Raw genomic sequence first — 21,392 nt, 5'->3', positions numbered from 1 at the left:
CTCACCAACACTCTTGCACACTTGTTAATTCAGCAATGGTGTTCTTCCCTGTAGAGGCAGTGGCAGAGTAAAGGCTCAGGGTTGACCTTTTAGTGTGTGTCTTTAATCCAAAACTGGTGCATGGATCAATAAGCCATTTGCTCTGTATGATACAATTTACAAAGCTTGTAGGCCCGGTTATAACATTTGATTTTCAGCTTTGGAGAGAGAGAGGGGAGAAAAAAAAAAATAAAATCACTGGGTATATTCTGAACGAATCTGGACTGTTTCTGAGCGTTTGGCCTTTGCTGGATGGTTGAGAGAACACGCCTCGGTTATCCGTAGCACAGTGGTATTAGACGGGAAAGCATACTGTGTGCTCTGCACGTTTGGCAGATGCTGTAGTTTGTCTGCTTCCATTTTTTCTCCTCGGTCTCGGTCTCGGTCGTTTTTCTTTTTTTTTTTCCCCTCGACGTGTGAATGCACTTTTTATTGTATTTGTTTGGGGAAAGGTTTCTTTAGCACTACTCCTTCTAATCTTCTGCTCAGGTAAATGAAAGTCTTTAAGTAACATCTGAGGAAAAAAAAAATGTGACCGCTGAATTATGAAAGAACAAAGATTTAAAGCTGCGTAGGCTTTCATAAAAGCTTTGAAACTAAAATGTTTGTTAAAGCAACTTGAGTGAAGGAAGTAGAATATTTGATATTTTATTCAATAATTAAATTAAGATCATGAAGAGTGCTTGCACTAGTGCCAAAGATAAAGCATTCATAAATAGGCTTACCCGAATATTGAAGCTGTGCTAAATTATCCTTTCACATTAAAACCATCTTCATTTAGACTTTAAAATTAAAGCAAATATTATTTGGTTCACTTTAAAGTACTGTTTTTTTTTTTCAGGACACTCATGCTCTTGTACAACTATAATTGTTGCGGGATGGTACATTTAAGGAGAGCAGTGGGTGTTTTTTGTTATGAGTGTATTCCTCAAAGAGACCAAGAACAAGAATAAACTGCCCCAGTATGTCTCTTAAATGAATTTTTGGATTTTGGAGTAAGAAGTGAATAATTGTGGAGCTGAGTCTTAAGTTAAAGTCTCTGGGATTTGGTGATTGATATTTGGTTACTTTATAAAAAAAAATAAATAACATCAGTTTAATCAGGAACCAAAAGAGCTCTGTCTTTGTCTTGGGCATTTAAATGACAATGTTGTTGTTGTTATAAGAAAATTTATTTAATTTTACCAAAGATAAAGACTCCAGTCTCAAGGTATGAACGCGGCTTCACATCTTGTGTGATTCTCTGCCTGTTCAGTTTGGAGCTGTACCCGTGGGTCTGACCTCTCCCCATGCTGGACAAGCGTTGTCCTCCCCATCATTACCAGCTGGGTCTCCGGCCCCTCCACCACCACCACCACCACCCGGGATGCCTGCTCCCCCTCCTCCCCCTCCTCCGCCTCCCTTACCTGGCTATGCTGCCATACCTCCTCCACCCGGGATGCCTCCTCCATTTGGTGCCCCCCCTCCACCACCTCCTGGGTTTGGGGGTGGTCTTGGTTCCCCGACCCACCGTGCTCTGCCATATGGCCTCAGGCCAAAGAAGGAATTTAAGCCTGAGACTTCCATGAAGCGCCTCAACTGGTCCAAGGTGAGACACTCCTTTATTCTTACACAGGCTTAACATGCACCTATCAGCCACAACATTATGACCACTGACAGGAGAAGTAAATAACACTGACCATCTTGTGACAGTTCAGTGTTCTGCTGGGAAACTTCTAGACCTGGCATTCATTCATTCATGTGGATGTTACTTAGACAGGGTTCCCACGCATCCTGGAAAACCTGGAAAACCTGGAAAATGATTGACCAATTTTCCAGTCATGGAAAACATATGGAAAAATAGAAAAAAGGTCAAATGTCCTGGAAATTATTAAGTTATCCTGGAAAATTATTTATCCTCCCCCTGCCTTCTGACCAAATGCAAACGGGTTAAATGTTATGCGCATGCATGTCTTCTGGGCAACATAAGGCACAGAGTTTCTCTGCCTCTAGCCAGTGCAGCGCCCCACGTGACACTACCAGCAAATAAAAAATTTGATTTTGTCACTAGCTTTAGCAGAGAATTTCTGGCTTTAGCGGCTTTTCAGACCCTGCGCCTAGAGACAAAACTCGGGACTACGGTAAGTTGAAAAGTGCCAGTGTCGCTAGTATCATTCCAAAGAATGAGCGGGACAGGGGAATGTATTAGTGTATGACATTATGACTTGTCTCTGTAGCAGCTGAAAATGTCCTGGAAAAGTCCTGGAAAATAATTTCAGGTTAGGAGTGGGAACCCTGTTAGACATGTAGCACCCACCTGGCCCAGACCAGGCACCCCCACCCCATAGCAATGGCACTCCTTGATGGCAGCAGCCATCCTCAGTTGGATGCAGCCTGGCACAGGCACACACACACACAAAAACGCTTTAGGAACAACTCAAATAAACATGAAGAACAGCACAAGGTATTGACCTGGCCTCCAAATTCACTAGATCCCAAACTGATCAAGTATCTGTGGGATGATCCACAGAGGCCCCTCCTGTCAACCCATAGGACCCAAAGGCCCCCCACTAACAACACTCTGTTGCCAGACACCACAGGACACCCTCAGAAGGTCCATGTCCATTCTCTGATGAGTCACAACTATTTTGGAGGCACAAGGGAGACCTACACAATATTAGGAAGGTGGTCATAATGTTATGCCTGATTGGTGTCAATAATGTAATTGCATGTTTCTAATAACTGGTCATATCACATATTTCTATGTGGTTCTAGTGATCTACACTATAAAGAGAGAGAATAAGATGTTTTTTCTTGAATTTTAGTTTAAGAAAAACTTTTAAACTAGAGAAACATTCAGGCCAGGTATATTTTCTCCGCTCCCTCGTTTGTTCCTGATGTTCATTGGCAGCAACTGAACAGTACAGATGTTTTTCTAAGAATTAAACAACAGCTTCTTACGTTAGTGCCAAGCCAGTAATAATTGAAAATAACAGATGATCAGATGCTATTGTCAGAGCAGCCTCAGCGGTCCCAGTACAGATGTTGTTCTCTGCAGAGCAATGTTAGTTCACAGCACAAGCGATGTTAGTTTGCGGCTTGATTAATTATTTAATCTCAGGTTTACATCAGTACAGGTGTTCAGCAAACTAAACCATATGCTGGAGATTTCAAGTGAACCTTTTAGCAGGACACGAGGAGGACCTGTCTTATGGTACAGCTGTACACATATGGTTATGTTTGGGGCAAAGCTGTTGCAAAACTTCTTCCATGATAAGATTCTCAAACTTCCAACTGTTGCCTGCACACAACCTAGAAGCAGCAATTCGTTGACATGTTATTGGTTTGACGCTTTATTAATAACAACTGTACTGGGTTAGCAAACACCTGTCAGCTTATACGGTCTGGTAGATGCTGCATGCATCTCGCTAGTGTCATATTTCACCTGACACCACTGCACCTCTAAGTCCAATGCTCACAAGCATTTTAGTCTTATTTTGGTCCATAAAGCCCACAGAACTGTATATATACTTTAGGGGTCAGCTCCGGTGACCCTAGTGACAACTTTCAGTATGATGTCTGGCACAAAAATGTGCACAGTTTGGGTGCTGACTTTCTGGGACTATGTACAGCGCTGGCAGCCTTTGCAGATTGGAGTTCTGTTCATTTGGAAAATACTGCTTAAATGATTTTGTTGTCAGCGCAGATTCTTTTACAGATGTTTTATTTATTTATTTATTTTTTTTGTCGCTTTTCTTAATATCTTATATGCATCTACATGCAGATTTGACTTGATACATTTCAGATGGTCTGTAATGTGCATCAAAAATCTGAACAGATGCAAAAAAAAAACACCAAATTTTCTCTTTGTGTTTCTGGACGTTTTATGACATTAATCCTGTTCTCCTTGTCATTTTTCTTTGTAGCTTTGATAAGATAATAATCCTTTAATACGCTAACCTGTGTAGCCTTAATAGTTTGTAACAACGTTCTACATTAGCTGTAACTGTATTATATAACTATTTATATGTATATTTAAACTTATATAATGCTTACTTCTTTTTATTTCCTGTGTGCGCTGTCCTTAAAAGGTCTGCTGCTGCAACTCTGCAAATTTCCCCACTATGGGATAAATAAAAGATTATCTTATCTTATCTGCAACTAAAATTGCTGAACTGCGGATGTGTGTGTGTGTGTGTTTTTTTTTTTTTCCCCCTTTTAGATTCGTCCCCAGGAAATGTCAGAGAGTTGTTTCTGGGTGGTAGCTGACGAGGACCAGTACGCAAAACCAGATTTGCTCCACAGAGTTGCAAGTACTTTTGGCTCACAAAGAACAGGTTAGACTCTTGATTACATTTCCATATACTTATCTAATGTCAGGCTGTTTCACTTATTCTGAGAAGCACCGGTTGTCGCCGAAAATGCGGATACCGCCTTTCATTTCACTGTTGTTTCTGTGGGTTTTACTTTTATAGAAACACATTTTCAGACCATTTCCAAACACTTCTGCTCCTCTATAGATAATTATTTACAATATGTTTAGACACAGTGGTTACTTTTCCCCCTTCTACCTGGCATATTGGTCCATCTGCCTGCCCTAGATTTCTGTCTAAAAGTGAGAATGACAAGGTTCCTCAATATGAAAATCATAACGAACTGATAAACAGCCATATTTAAATAACGCCCATTTTCTTTCCAAATAGTCTTCATGTGTAGTTTTAGTGACTTTGGCACTACCAGTTAACAATCAGCAGGCCGTGGTGAATCAAGCAGTCATGCTGTTTTGGATGTTGGTGCACTGTTTCTTGTGCTAATGCTGCATAATAAAACACCACAGAGCTACATCGCACGTTATTATGGCTGGCAAGATCTTGTACATATCGATATACAAGGTTGTTGGAATGATTAAAGCTAGAGCAGGAGGTAGCAGAAGATGTTATCACTTTTTTTTCTTCTCCTGCGCTTGGTCTATTAGTCCCTTCACTGATGATTTATTCACATGTCCTGTGTTTTCTTTCTTGTCTTGTCACCGCCTCGGCAATCTTACGCCAATCTGAATTATTCATCCAGGTGTTATCTGCCTGTCACAACTTTATGCCTCTCCTCTCAAGGCACTCGAGCCCCCCACTATACACCAGTGCACCCTAGTTCCAAACTGTCAAGGTGCTGAATAATGAAGGCGGATCTAAACTGCGAACAGGCAGACAGACAGTCAAACAGGTGTTCTCTGGGGAGGGCAAACGAAGGATGTCCACTAGTAGGCAATAATACCGTTCTGTAAGGGTAACGACCCAGAGCCTGCTCAAGTTCACATATTTTTTTATTTTTTTATAGTAATCATGAAACACACTTCTCATCTTTTGAGGAAGCACGTAAACGCACTGCTGCTCTGCAGTGTTCAGGCTGCCTGGTTTGTTACTGCTCATGGGTAATGCATTTTAGATTTGGCGAGAAATGCATGAAACGTTTGACAAAAATCAAACCTTTCACATGATTTGAATCCATTCTCTCAGTTGTTTTCCTCCCGGTTTCTTCCAGTCCCAGCGGAGGCTGTAGGAGCCTCATGACTGGTAGGTTGTTCTGCCGTACCCCAGCCGCTGCCGCTGCTGTGTGTCAGTCAGTGAACTTGTATCCATGTGTGCATGCAGGCTTGTCTTCTTATTAACACAGCCGTGTAGCACCGTGTTTCATCTCACTTAAGAGCAGCAGCATCTGGATCAGCATTAAACATTAAAAAGCACACACTGTGAAACAGTATTCACTCAGTTTTCCTCATTAAATATTCATTCATATTGCTTGAAACTTCCGTATTCTTTCGTGATGTTTGTGCCTCGTGCTGCAGCTGTACACAAACTATCGAGTCTGGATTGGGACCCTGAACTGATTTTTAGACCACCATAAAGGCCTTGACAAGTCTAAAGAGAAATAAGACTTTATTAAAGAAAGATTCAGTTAAATTTATAGGTCTACATTTGGGGGAGCAAAACTCAAATTAATTCATAAGTAGTAAGTAGTATAAGTAGTATAAATTGCGTACCTATGTTCGAAGTGGAATGTGTTTCCAGTCCCACTTTTTCGTATGTCACTCAGCATACTGCAATATATGTGCATGTTTCTTTTGAGCAAGAATTTTTAGGTCAAACTAAATGAAATAATAAGATAATAGCAGTTAGTGTCAAAACAGTGAGAGGATGTCACTCTTATGTGAGTTAGGTTATGTCTGTAGTGAAAAAGAGCAATCGTTAAGCCCAGGAGGCAGGCTATTTGCATGTTAGATGGGTAAAAAAAAAAAGTAATTTAATAAATTCTGCGTTTGCTTGTGGATATTGATTTATCCTTTAGGCATAAAGAAGGTCATGTTCCAAGAGTTTTTTACACAAGGTGGAAGCTTTCTGTGCTCTCTTTAAGAACAAGAGGTAAACAACTCTTTGTTTACCTTATAACATTCACGTTATACTGTATGATTAATTACTCAGTACCCAGTCAGAATAAGACTCGTCTTTATTGCCACGTATGTTCGCACATACAAGGAATTCTCGGCGGTCGTTGACAATAGAAAACGTATAGAAACTGTATGAAAGGAGGAAAAATTTACACATGTATGACGAGTGCATGAAATAGCTGCACATTAATAAGCAAAGTGTAAAAAATGAAAGCGTGCATTAACAAATATGTAGACTTTTCATGGAAACTACCCATTCATAAAACCCAACATGATCTTCCAACCTTTTAATTTACCACCGCCTTTAGTTGTGGCAGGAATTCACTAGGTTTCTATATAACACATTTCTGTTCTGTGCACCTAAGGTAAGCTAAATGTTCTCTGCACAGCTATTTATTTTTTAAAAATCATTTAATGATCGCCCTCTCGGCAGCCTTACATCTTGTTTTCTTTCATGGTTAAATAAAACAATATGGATCAGAGGTCGACCGTACTTCAAATGATTCTAAACACTGTTTGGAGTCATTAGTGATTTTCATATCTGCTGACCTGATAGATGAGTGTTAAGCATGCTCTTCGAACATGCACAGGGAAATCGCTGTTAAATATTGTAGTAATGCAAGCAATAATGCAATTTAACCATAAAACTTCCGATTAGGATTTAATATAGGAAAAACATTTAACCGTGCTAAGGTTGTTCTAGTGGGTCACAATACAAATAATAAAAATGAGATGAACCTGTGAAAGATAATTCATTATCAATGTGGATTTGTCAACTGTGATTCAGTATGTTGACAGTTTATTTGTAGAGACTGCACAGGGACCTGCACTATGACAGATGGTGGATTTTTAGCTGGGGAATGACACCACTTTAGCCACAACATTATGACCACTGACAGGAGAAGTCGTTAACATTGACCGTCTTTTGACAATTCACTGTTCTGCTGGGAAACCTTTGGACCTGGCATTCATTCATGTGGAAGTTACTTAGACATGTAGCACCCACCTAGACCAGACCAGGCACCCCCACCCCATAGCAATGACACTCCTTGATGCAGGAATGCAGCCTGACACAGGCACACACACAAAAACGCTTTGGGAACAACTCAAAAAACATGAAGAACAGCACAAGGTGTTGACCTGGCCTCCAAATTCACTAGATCCCAAACTGATCAAGTATCTGTGGGATGATCCACAGAGGCCCCTCCCCTCAAAGGCCCCCACTAACACCATTCTGTTGCCAGACACCACAGGACACCCTCAGAAGGCCCATGTCCATTCTCTGATACATCACAACTCTTCTGGAGCCACAAGGGAGACCTACACAATATTAGGAAGGTGGTCCTAATGTTATGCCTAATTGGTGAACATCGCAATTCCATTCTGTAGAGTTAAATACAATGCAATCCTCATTCATAACCAACTGTGGTCATGTGCAGAATACCACATCCTGCCGTACCTATCAGTGATAATTGATGTGGACAGAGGTTCAATAGACTTTTATATAGAGGTTAGAGCAATGAGGCTTTTCCTCCATGCAATGTAGTGTACATGTAGGGTAGTGCTGTGGTTTTGACAGCATTTTATCAAATCCGAATTCTTTTTAATAACTTATCGAATCTCATTAAGTTGTGTAATTGGCTTGGAAATTAACCACCAGAGAAACCTTTCAGTTTAGCCATTAAGAAAATACTTTTAATTAGCTACCGCGGATATGATCTACTGCCAGTAACCTTGGTCATTCTAACCGGATAAAGCAACAGTTATCAGAGGCTATAAATAAGAGACATGGTTAAGTCACATACAACACAGAGCTTTACTAGTAAAAGAAGTGAGGACAAATAAAAGGTTTGATATGAAGCCCTGTTCAGACCAAGGATTCCTGAGTGATAGCACGGGGGCACACACACAACATACATGATAACAGATCATAATGAAGTCTGTCTCACTTACTGGAAACACACATATGTAGATTAATGTCTCTAAAAGAAAATCTAAAGCAGTAAAGCTAATTAAAGCCATTAAGTTTGCGCTGTTTGTATACATCAACATGAGCACGTCACCAACTAACCACATGCTGATACATTTTTCATGAGGGATTTACACATAACCTCATATTCAGTAATTTAACTTCTTAGTTCTTGTTCAGATTTATGTATTATTTAGTTAACAGCTACAAGGACAAAATACTTTAAAATACTCTTATTTCTAATGAATCGAAGGGGATCATTGTGTTTTTTCTACATGAATGAATAAGCTGATTAGTTGCAGTCAGATTGCTCAGGATGCATATTACTACTAATATACATTCATTCATCCATTCATTCAACTTCTGCGACTGCTTTACCTGTCGGGGGGAATGGAGTCTATCCCAGCTGTAATCAGCCGAGAGGCGGCGTACACCCTGGACAGGCTGCCAATCTGTCACAGGGCTAACACAGGAATTTAAAACACAGACAACCATTCACACTCACATGCACACCTACGGCCAATTTAGAATCACCAATTAACCTAACGAGCATGTCTCTGGACAGTGGGAACCCATGCAGACACAGGGAGAACATGCAAACTCTATGGATTCGGACCTTATTGCTGTGAGGCATCAGTGCTAACCACCACGCCACTGTGCCGCCACTCCTAATATACATTATATCATTATTTTTGCACATGAAAACCTTCCAAACCTTCCTAATTTTACGTGGAGTCGCTTTTAATCGCTCCTGAACTAGCTGCTAAGACAGGAAAGCCAAATCCGCCCTGCTGTTCTTTTGTGTATCTTTCTATTTCTTCTTCCCTGTCGGTTCTCTCTTATAACGCAGCTGCTGTTCAGCAGGAGCCTGTTCATGCAAGTGGACAGCTTGCCTCGTGTTAGATGAAATAGCCGAAGACTAGTCTCTCTCTAGTCTGCCTCTGCTTGCGTTCACAAAATAATAAAAACTTCCCCTCAACTTTTCAAAGCCAGAAAAATAGGAGGTGTGGAGTGGGTCTGTGTATAGTGGATGGAATGTCAGAAACTCAGCCAGCTCACCACTGCTCCTCATGCTAACCTTTGTGAGACGAGCCATTTCAGGCAAATTGGAAGGAACAGTTGGAGCATTTATTTTTTTTTTTCACTCAAGTGGTAGCAGAGATTTTAAATTCCTGAGGGAAAGAATGTAGGTTTAATAGAGCCACTAGTACTTGTGCTTGTCGAAAAGTGTCTACTGACAAATCAAACAGTCTTTTCAAGCCTGTTACCAAGGCAAGAGACTTAAATATACTGGATTTAAAGCTGCTTTTATATAGTTAGTGAACCCAGATTTATATTTTGCTGTCTACTCCTCTTGCCATAAAATAACTGCCCCATCAAAAGCCCACCTTACATCAGATGGACACGCAGGCATTCTTCTCTTTTCTTTTGACTCTTGTTAGAATTTAATCTGTTTTCAGCTTCTTCCTCTGTCCTATCCCAGTGAGAGGCCGGTCAGTTCATAACATTACAACTCCAGGCACGCACGGCCCTCTTCGTACTGGCTTCCTGAGATTTTATCATTTTCCTAGAGCATATAGCTGAAAGGTTACATTAGTTTATTTCATTTAGATTAAATCTCATATGTGGGACAATTTCCCATGCACATAAATATTGGGAGTTGTAAACTTTTACATAAATCGTGTTGTGTTTAAGTGCATTTTCTCACCAAGCAGGTCAAATTACAATAACCTCCAACACAAGCATTCAAAAGCACAGAAAAAAAGACTTGTCTCTCAAACATTTATTTTCAAATGCCGTGTTCTGCAAGCTACAAATCAGAGGGTGCTCACACAAGTCATAAGGATTGTTTAAAGCCAGTGTAGATTAATTAAAATTTCTAAAGAAAATTGAGATATTTTGCCTCCTTGCCAGTGATAGTCATGGCTGAAGGCCCTAACGGCATTTTCAGGTAGTTCATCCATCTGCCTGTCACTCCAGTTATTGCAAATGCAACATCTCAAGAATGGCTTCAGGGGATTTAATTAAATATTGGACGAATTCCCACTTGGACTCAAGGATTAAGTGATCAGAGTTTGGTGGCCATCGGAGGTTTTTCTTGAACTCCATATCTCAAGAACGTCTTGAAGGAATTTCTTAAAATTTGGCTCAAATGTAATCCACTCAGTGTTGCCAAAACCTTTGCATACACACTATGTGACTACTAAAGATCACCCTTAGAGGGTTCCTGGGATGTTTGAGAATAACCCAGCTGTCATTGGGTGGGAGGTGGAGTACACCCTGGAGGGGCTGCCAGTCTGTCACAGTGAGAACATACACCAATCAGGCTTAACATTATGACCACCTTCCTAATATTGTATAGGTCTCCCTTGTGCCTCCAAAATGGTTGTGACTCATCAAAGAATGGGCATGGGCCTTCTGAGGGTGTCCTGTGGCAACAGAATGGTGTTTTTTTTTTTTGAGGGGAGGGGCCTCTATGGATCATCCCACAGATATGTGAGCAGTTTGTGACCTAGTGAATTTGGAGGCCAGGTCAACACCTTGTGCTGTTCTTCGTGGTTTTTTTTAGTTGTTCTTAAAGTGTTTTTGTGCGTGTGCCTGTGTCAGGCTGCATTCCTGCTGGGGATGGCTGCTGCCATCAAGGAGTGTCATTGCTATGGGGTGGGGGTGCCTGGTCTGGTCTAGGTGGGTGCTACATGTCTAAGTAACATCCACACAAATGAATGCCAGGTCCAAAAGTTTCCCAGTTTGTGGATTGAATGATTTTTTTATTTTTATGATCTCATACCCACGAATACACACAAAATAGTGCTCACACTTTTGTGTTGTGTGTAGACAGTAGCCTGGTAAAAGAGGAGTTGCTATACAGTTGACATATACAGTTTTTGTGCTGAAATGTTGAATAGAGAGGTGTAACCCAAAGTCAGTCATTAGATCCATAAGAGAGTTTTATCTCATTGTCATCATTATATAAAGCAGATTATAAATTAAAGAGGATGATTTACTCTCTGCCTCTGAACCCTGAGCTTTAATCTGCTCCTTTGACATCTGAGGGCTTTAATATCTTTGTGGTTACTGTCTCATTTGCTGAGGGTTGAACCCATAAGGATAGAAGCGAGTCGTTCTTCTTCGAGCTTCATCAAGGAACTTCAAAAGAGAGAGAACTGAGAGAGGAATAATCTGTTGTGCTATTGTAATGCATTGCAACAAATTGTCTGCTGACCCGTAACAGTGAAGCGACTGTAAAAATATCCATTTTCATAGTGATTTCTCAGCTTCCATGATTGCAGATGTGCCAAACAGGATTTGTGCGTTTTGTTTCGCGAATTACTTTCAGTTGAAAAACACATTCAGACTTGGGCAGCGGCATTTTTCTTTGTAGAAAATATTCACACACACCAAAGAATTCGAAGGCAATGAGAAAGATGTTTTACATGTTTGAAGACATCTTTCTCTCCTGCAAGCACAGCAGAGAATGTCTCGGATTCTTCATCGCAGCATTTTTCGAACGCTGTTCTGCACATCACATCTGGAAATCACACACATTTTTGCTAATATTTTAATGCATGAAATCTGTTTATTTGTAATATTATGTTACAGAGTGTCATCATCCGCTACCAGTGTCACTGCTGAATCAAATCACTCCACACTGCTAGAACATGTCTGCTTCAGTCATCTTTTAATCTTTTAATACTTTTGTGATTACAAGAACCTCTGCTGTGTCTTCTTTTGACAGGTCTGAAATGTAAGAAAGAAATGTAAACTGTACCTAAACTATCCAAGTTCATAAGAATTGTATTTTTTGTGTTAATGCAGACTCTCTACGATCTGCAACATCATTTTCTATTCAGTGCAATGCTTGATTGTCCCACCGCTGACAATAACATGTCCAAAATAATGCTTCACTAACCATCTATTCTTCTTTCTCTTGTTTGCTCTGCTTCTTGTTCTCCACTTTTCTCCTCTCGCTTTACTTCTGCTTGGCTGCATGGCTTGCTCTGGAACAGAAACAAAAGGTTAGTATCATTTTTTTTTATATATATATATCTTGTTCTCAACTTACAGTGCTACCTTGAGTTGTTTTCACTCTTAATTCAGAAATGATGTGTTCATATGTGATAGTAACCCTCTGGTGAGCCAGACATAACAGGTTTTCTTTTTAGAAATTAAGGAAGAATAACCCTCTTTGGTATTTGCTCTGAAATTATTTCAATGTCATGGCAGTGACCTGATGAGCCTTCAGTGCAGTTTTTTGCGCTTCTTGTTTTTCTTATAAACCTCGTTTAAATGTCAACGCTTTTAAGATTTTCAATCTTCCTACATCGCCTGATCGATACTTTTTGAATGATTTATGACGTGGCATTAAAGAATAAGCCAACGGACGAGTTCCTAATTGATAATGCATATATTTAGGTAACGTTGGAGTACTGTCAATTCAGGTCCTCACAGCCAAAAGCTCTAAGCTTTAATGGCCTTTTCACAACTGAAGTTGAAGATGTGGGTGTGTGTGTGTGGGTGGGGGTGTGTGTGTGGGTGTGTTTGTGTGTGTCTGAGCTCACTGTGTTGTCAAGGCGCCCGTTTGAATGAATGGAGGAAAATGAATAAACAGATTAATTTAATTGCCTCTATATCAACATTATTTTGGCATTAATACCAGCAGCACGTCTGTTTCTAATGGCATTGCACACCTTTATCTTCACGCGCCATTGCGCTCCTATTCACTAGTGGTCCCCTCTCTCTCTCATCCTTTCAGAAAACATCGAGAAAGTATTTTTTGAGTTTTTTCAGGTGACTTTTTTTTTTTATGCCGTTTGACCATATTTCTATTAAAACCATAGATTCCTGGAGGACTCTTACCTTCACCTCTGTTGCCCATGTTTTATGTGTTGCCGTTACAATCTAAGCCAAGTGGATTTATTCTGTGGCCTTGTTTGCATTATTTAAATGGACATTTTGATTTATTTATTAACATGTAAGGAAAACTCCCTTACCATCCTGCAGCAAAGACTGTAATTAGCCATAAAGAAATGGCACAGTGCAGAAAAGAAACCTACTGTTATAAATATTGTACTACACGCTTTGCATTGTGACATACTTTGGTTAAATCTTTGTAATATCTTAGGACTTAAGCGCCGTTTAACACCTCTGCGGTACCTATACGTGTAACCTACGCACGTAGCCGGTGCGAGTCATTTATACTTGTGCGCTTGTCAGTCTGGCTCGCTCTGTAACAACACCACCCAAACTCTAGTAGGAGCTGTGTCTGTCTTGCCAGTCGGGTTAATTTTTCTTTCCACTTCCTGCTTCACTTTCAACAATGGCGACTGAAACTTTCGCCGAAATTACAAATGTTTCCATCTTCGACCCTCCTCAGTTAACCTTTCCTCAATTTGTTCCATCTTTATTGATCCAAAACCATCAGTTAGAAAATTGCAGAATTGGAGAAGCAGCCGGGAATAGTAAAGCAGAAACACGCTACAACCAAGCGGACCAATCACAGCTCTTTGGGTCTGCGTTGCGGCGACGCGTAGTTACGTTTCTGGGGAGGTCAGGCTACAGCGTCAGGGTCTGCGTGAGGTCTGGACTGTCGTCACATTGACGCAAAAGTATAAAACGCCTATAAGCGTTTATTTCTTAACACTGACATTTGATAATGCGGGGCAGTGAAAGATGCTGCTTGTTTTTTTCTTTTCCTTAGAGGATCAAAAACAGAGACAAAAAAAAAAAAAGACAAACAAGCCAATGTACTTCGTGGACAACCAGAGAAAATGAGACAGCTCTCAGAAGTTTCAGCAAATTCTGTGATTTCACAGATAGCCTCTGGAGAAGCTCTTCGAGACCATCAGCGTCAATAGATGGACATAAAACATGTATAGCCGGGGCCTTCCTGTGGGTGTTGGCAAAAAGAGAGGGTAAAAATCACAGGATATTTTAGAGACACTGGCAGGTGGGAATTAAGTGCTATGAGGAACATGTCCCATTTTTACTGTACTACTCATGTCTCATCTGTTTTTATGTTTTTAGTTGTTTTTTTTTGTTCCTCTTGCAGTGAGGTTGCCTTTTTTCAAGTTTAAGCACCAGTTTAAGATGTTTTATTATATTTTTTAGTATTTTTTTTTTTCCAAAAGTGCTTCACTTTGCTCGAGTTTTGTTGCGGCTCATAACAAGGAATAATAATTCAGCTCTGTATGACTACTAAAATGGGACGAGATCGATTAATGGGGCTGCTTAGGTTACACGATGAGCTATCAGGCTTTGGATACGCACACACACACACACACACATCACGTAAGGGATTGAATCATTCGGGGTTTGTTCCATGTACGGAAGATACTCATTGTGAAAACCTAAAATAAGCAAATGTATCCATTCAAACTGAGAATAATACTTCCCTCCTTATTACAAACAGAAGTACAGTGCAGGCCTTGGATGCTGTGGGGATACAGTTTTATTTCTGACCACTCAAGTGTCTTTCTGCTTTTCCCAGAAATATATGCACTTGTCAAACTTGCATGTTATTATATTGAAATATTTTGTTACACTTGCATTCATAGCCCATGTAGATCAGTCTTAATTGGCGTCTGGAATACGGTAGCTTTTTTACATCCATCTCTCTCTGTTTATCAAGAGAGGACGGAGAGAGAGAGAGAGAGAGCGAGAGATCTGTGGCTATAGTGCTCAGAAAATGAGCAACAGCATGAAGAGAGCTGCCCTTTCCTGCGGCTTCTTTTCGTCTAATAAATAACGTCCAATTAGACAAAACCCTCAAAGATCACTGAATCAGTTTGCCATTTCTTCTCAGGATACAAGCACCTGCTAATAACCTACCTCCTGTGCAAAGATGCAGTGCTGCAGGATGAGAGGCGAGCAGACAGGGAAATAGAAATGGTGTCTACAAATGCAAATGTTAGAAACGGGGAAAATTTCAAAAGTCGGTAGCTCTAGCAACTCATTTATAGCTTTTCTTTTTGTGTTTTCGTGATAGATGTAGGCGTTAATGTATTAAGGTAAACATAATTTTTATGCCTTTAGCAGCAGTCTAGCCTTAGATCTGAATTTAGACATGGTGTTATATGTGTGTGCTGCATGCAGAAATAAATCCCTGTAAAGTTTATCTAAAATAACGATTAATAATCATTAATCATTTAAGTTACTGTACATGTCCCCAACCAGCTTGCAAAGAAACAGTGAATGTGATCCAAATTAAGAAGGAAATAAACTACAGTGTAAAGAGAAAACATGTTTATAGAGACATGTAAACAGGCTACATAAATTGGGTTCAGTTTCTGTACTGAAGTGGGAAACAGTGCGTTAAAGAATGTTTTTCAGAAGCGTCATTTACTGTAATTATCCTCTCTAGCTTTGTAATATCCCTATAATGAATGTACATAATCACTACATTTTTAAAATATTGCTTTGAAGTGGTAACTTGCCATTCGAGCCTGGCCAGTACAGGATTCAAGATACATTATTAGCCCCCAAAAAATATTTAATGTTACGCAACTGGAAGAAAATGTCTCGGCTCCAGCTGTGCACTGCCTCTTTGAAAACATAGCGCCGTGATAGAAGTTACAAAGCAATCATGGCACATAGGATTTGTGAAACTAGGGCTCCATTGTTTGCTTTGAAACTGCTGACCGCTTATTAAATAAATCCACACTTTAGGTATGTAGGAATATTGCATTGGTTTGGTGCGTGCAAACACTGTGATTCTAATTTGCCTTAATCTGATTCTTAATAATTCTTAATAATTGTACATTAGCAGGAGAAGTAAATAACATTGGCCATCTTGTGACAACACAATGTTCTGCTGGGAAACTTTTGGGCGTTTCAGTCATTCATGTTGATGTTACTTAGACATGTAGCACCCACCTAGACCAGACCAAACACCCCCGCGCAAAGTGGCTGAATATGTTTAGGTCCTGATGTTTTCCTATTAACCTAATTATCTATACGGTTGAGTTCCTATTGAACCCCTCTCAATGCGAAGTCCTTCCAATCAGGCCAGTCTGTATATCTGTATTTGAATGTCCCCTTTTTAATGTTACTTACTAGGGATGCCCTGATTATTGGGCTTGTAGCCAATCCTGGTCTTTTGTATTTGTTTCACATCCATTCTAAACCAAAACAAAACGTTAGGGTGCCTGAATGTCTTCTGCTTGAGAGTAGCAAAATATCTGTTATATAATTTTATAATGCTGGTCTGAGCAGAGTATTTAGTATTTGATGTGACAGTGTGAATGTTAAAGTTAAGCTGTACACCGCGGAGCCGAGAATCTGCGAAGGTAACAACTGGAAAACGAAGGCAGCCAGACAGCAATTTGTGAACTGTGCATGCGGATGTTTCCCTGCATGGTAGTAGTAGAGCAAAACATCCACAATAGCTGCTAATGAGTTTATGAGTTGTGTGGCTTTCATACAGCTGTTACATTCAGCTTTACACCACAGAGCTATTTAGAAAGATAAATAGTGTGTTAGCTGTTTATTTACTTAGTTAAAACCATCCAACTCTGTCATTTTTTTTTCTTTTTTTGTGATATGTGCCAATATATTATTTATTTTATTTTTTTTTACTTTTACCTAGCCTACAATGGATTGATTTTGTTCAGTTTAATGAGCTAAATACAGTAGCACACTGCAAGATAGGAAAAACATTCATGAAGCAGCGGGGGCCGTAAAAAAGAATAATTTAAAAGATTTCTGATTGTGACTTAGATTCCCCGATACTAAATATTAAATGATCGGATAAGGGGAGAACAAAAAAAAATTTTTGGACATCCCCATTACTTACCATAGTATGAAGTCTGTGTTCTCAGTGGATGCCAGCCTCTCCAGATCAATGTAGCCTGTCAAAGAGAAAGTTGAAGAAAAGACAAGCTCTTTTCCCACTACTGGCATACTGTAAGAGATAATTAGACAGCCCATTTCCATATGAATATAATGGCCTGGAAAGGAAGCATGTTTGTGTGGGCTCTGTCAGTCTTTGCAAGCATATTTGGGGTAATGGTGGCCGTGTGTGGGAGGAGTTAAGCTCCCGTGGTTGGTATAGTGGTTTAGAAGTGCACACGATCAAGGGGAAAGCTCCCACATGGAGGTAAAGAGCTTGACAGCTTGTCGTGACTTGCCAAACTCGGGCTGATGTGACACATTAAACAGTCATGATCATTCAAATTCATGTCTCTACTGTCAGTCTCCGCTACAATAACCCTTGGACTGCTTTTAAATCGGAGCCACTTAACATATCCACGCGGTGACGCTTATTAGGTCTCTTGAATGCAAAGTGGGCGTATTTCTTGTTACAGCAGTAGCTGTGCAGAGAACTTTGTAGGCTTTGGAATTACAATAAGACAAAGGGAGCTGGAGGAGGTTGGTGGACACCATGACAGGAATTATGAAGAGATCGAGGACTAGAGAAGGTGGGGATAAAAGGACAACAAAAAAAAATAATAACAATCAAAACAGGGTAGTAGGTGGTCCTTTTTTTAAAGCCATACTCCTCAAAAGGGCTACTATCTCCTGTTTATAGGGCTCTGGCTTTATCCTCACACTTGGGTTTCCCAATTACCACATTCATCTCAGTTAGAATTCGATGAAAATAAAATACCTTCAGAGGCACATGGAGTTTAGTTGTGTTCAGGGTACGAGATTAAATTAGCTACTAAAGTTTCTTCAGACACTTTAAATATAGTTTGTTTTGAACCACTCGGAGTATCTGAAGGTAGCAGCAGGATGTCCATCTCATGCTGTCGAGCAGTTAGTTTTGCTCTCCCCCTGGTATGTATCTGTGCTCATCAAATGGACTTTCTCCGTCTCTGTCTGGCTCGCTCCTCTCTCCTCTCCTCTCCTCTTCCTCCTGCTCTCTTTATGCTTCTGCTTTGACATTTTCAAGAACACCATTAGTTCCATAATGACTTTTCATGTGGCTGCAGAAAATCTCTGCCATTATGAGAGATCTCATCAAATGCATAATCATTAAAGGTTCTTTTCATTCTTGGTGAAAGGGAAGGTCGGATCACATCGTACACACGGTGAATGGATGTCTTTTTTAATTTATTTTTTTCCTCCTTAAAATGCCCATCCTTCTGTTTTCATATATTTTTAGAATTCTACTCATAATACAACCAAATCCTGTTATGCAATGCGTTACTGTAAAATTGGCTCCTGTGTACAGTTTTGCAAGACCTACATGATCTGTGACATTGTCCTAAAATGCCATTTTTCCCATTGACATTCATTCTTTGCTTTGGCTTTTCCTTTTTTTCTGAGATAGGTTAACCTTGTTCGTTTTCTCCTTTGCTTTCCTTTCCTCCTCCTCCATTGTTTTTTTTTTCTTCTTCTCTCCTCTCTCTCTCTGCCTCAGTTTCTCAAGCATCAGCACTTCAATTTAGTCCCAATTTGTGTTTTTATGTTCTCATATCAGCAAAGTAATGGGCGGGCTCGTTAAAAGCATATTTGCTTTCGCGACTTTATTTTTCCGCTGTGATTTTTCATCCACTCGTGTAGGTTTGTGTACGCGGGGCTGGGCTTGGGGGGGTTGGGGGTTGGGGTTGGGGGTGGGGGTAAGTGTCGGAGGAGTGGGCACAGGCGTGTTTGCTACGGCGCCGGGAGAAAAACAGAAGGAAAAAAAAAAAGAAATGCTAATGGATTCAGAGGTGAATGATTTAGGCTGTCATCAATCCATTGAATGACTTGGGAAATGTTAGGGTGGGCTTAACAACTGCTGAGATCAGACTGGTGCTGTCAGAGTGAAATGAAATGGAGATAATAATGGTTCATACCTGATATGACTGAGTAGTCAGGAAATACTAATTTTAGCACATACACACATATTAAGAGGCCACTGGCAGGTCTTCAGGAGGCCTTTAGAGGGCACTACTCCACTGAGAATAGAGCTGCTAGTTGAATTCATCCCCACAGGCCAGTACACACTGACTAACAGAGACTTCTAATCAATTATGAATCTTTTGATGTCCGGTCGGTAACTTCACTCCAGATTTGCGAATTTACTTTTAAGTGCGTAAACTTACTCGCTCCCTCTGTTGGGTGTTTTCTTTATGAAGAGCGGTTGACTGATATTTTTAAAGATGCTCGTACAGGAGTGCTTTTAGTGATGGCAAGAATAGAGGAGGAGGGAAGAGAAAAGCCTAATGAAGTCTGTTAATTTGCTGCTATCAGAATGAAAGTCTCAGACTAATTATGGCCCTGGGTCATCTAGTCTGGATCACAGGGAGAGGTGGCCCTGCGCGGTTCACTTTGATTAGCTCACTCACAACAGAGCTCCTCACTTCATTACTCTGATCCTCCCTCTCTCTCCGTCTCACTGGGACTCGCACGCCCCGCAACTCCGGTGGAGGAGGAGGAGGAGGAGGAGGAGGAGGAGGAGGAGGAGGAGGAGGAGGAGGAGGAGAGTCCATCTGCAAACAGACCAGTCAAGCTGTCGTCCCGGTGTGTTATTCACAGCGGTGGAGTGTGTGCATTGATAAGGGGAAGGTGAGGGTCGGGTGTGCATGGTCCAAGAAACGCCTGGACAAGTGTCTGATGTCTTTTGGTGCTTCCTGTCAGGCCGACTGAAGTTTAGGAGGTAGCTGGTTCCTGACCACACAGCCAGTCAACAGTCAAACCATGCAGCCGGCCTGACTGTTCATCTCCCCCTCTGTTGACTGTATAGTTGACAGATGTGTCGGAATGGTGGATTTGTTCACTTGCTGCCGACAGCACCCCCCCCTCGTGCATCAGATGTCTCATAGTGGATTTTGCTTCAGGCAGTGGTGTGTTTGTGTGTGTGGGTATCATATGTATGTGCGTGTGTGTGGTGTTTGCACGTTGAATTGCGATGCCCTTTGAATTATCCTTGCCACAGAAACCCCCTTTAATGGCAGTGATTTAAACTTTACCTGCATGACTGCCTTGATTGGCCACTGGAAACAACACAGTGATTTAATTACCCTTTGAAGACTGCTGCCCTCTTGTTGCGCACTTTCTCCACTTGAGACGGTCCACTCATCATATCATGTCACAAATAATGAGGCCTAATCAAGATCAAGAGGAAAAGCCTTAGAGGAAGTAAGATAGACGAATATCGGATAAAATTATGGACTATATACACTGATCAGGCATAATATTATGACCGCCATGTGTCTCCAAAACTGTTGTGACTCATCAGAGAATGGACAAGGGTCTTCTGAGAGTGTCCTGTGGTGTCTGGCAACAAGAGCTGTGCTTGGTCCGCTTGGCAGTAGCATATTTCTGCTTTAGTATTTCTAGCTGCTTCTCCATCCCCGCGATATTCGAATTGATTGTTTTGGATCAATAAAGATGGAACATATCGAGGAAAGATTAACTGAGGAAGTTCGGAGATACAAACATTTGTATGACTCGGGTTTGGCGAAATCTCTGCGAAAGTTTTCAGTGAAGCAGGAAGTGGAAGTGGGCCTCTGTAGATCAGGTTTGTTCCAGTGCCTCCCACAGATACTTGATCAGTTTGGGATCTAGTGAATTTGGAGGCCAGGTCAACACCTTCTTCATGTTTTTTTGAGTTGTTCCTAAATCGTTTTTGTGTGTGTGCCTGTGTCAGGCTGCATCCTTCTACCATCAAGGAGTGCCATTGCTATGGGGTGGGATGCCTGGTCTGGTCTGAGTGGGTGGTATATGTCTAAGTAACATCCACACGAATGCCAGGTCCAAAAGTTTCCCAGCAGAACGTTGTATTGTCACAAGACGGTCAATGTTATTTATTTCTCCTGTCAGTGGTCATAATGTTATGCCTGATTGTTGTGGAGAAGCACACATACGCTTCTGTGTCTTGCATCTCCTGCTCATATGTCTGTAAGTTTCTTATTTTATCTGATAACTTGTTAGACTTTAACATAACTTACTGAGTGTATATATAGTTTCATTTCACATTAGTGCTAGAATTTTTTTGTGTTTGCCCGTGTGCGCTAAAAGCAGGCCGGTTCCTGTAAG

General features: G+C 40.7%; 1 protein-coding gene across 1 annotated transcript in view; it reads left to right on the top strand.

Annotated features, from left to right (window-relative positions):
• Window positions 1–21,392, top strand: part of LOC311485367 (protein diaphanous homolog 3-like) — a 148,041-nt gene that overhangs the window by 30,631 nt on the left and 96,018 nt on the right. The window contains exons 16-17 of the mRNA XM_084540727.1: window positions 1,295–1,627; window positions 4,241–4,355. Of these exons, the coding sequence (XP_084396853.1) occupies window positions 1,295–1,627; window positions 4,241–4,355 (448 nt within the window). The remainder of the gene's footprint in view (window positions 1–1,294; window positions 1,628–4,240; window positions 4,356–21,392) is intronic.

The sequence above is a fragment of the Chelon labrosus genome, assembly GCF_963514085.1.
Source record: "Chelon labrosus genome assembly, chromosome: 3".
NCBI classification, from domain to species: domain Eukaryota; kingdom Metazoa; phylum Chordata; class Actinopteri; order Mugiliformes; family Mugilidae; genus Chelon; species Chelon labrosus.
This window is presented reverse-complemented; position numbering and strand designations above follow the sequence as displayed.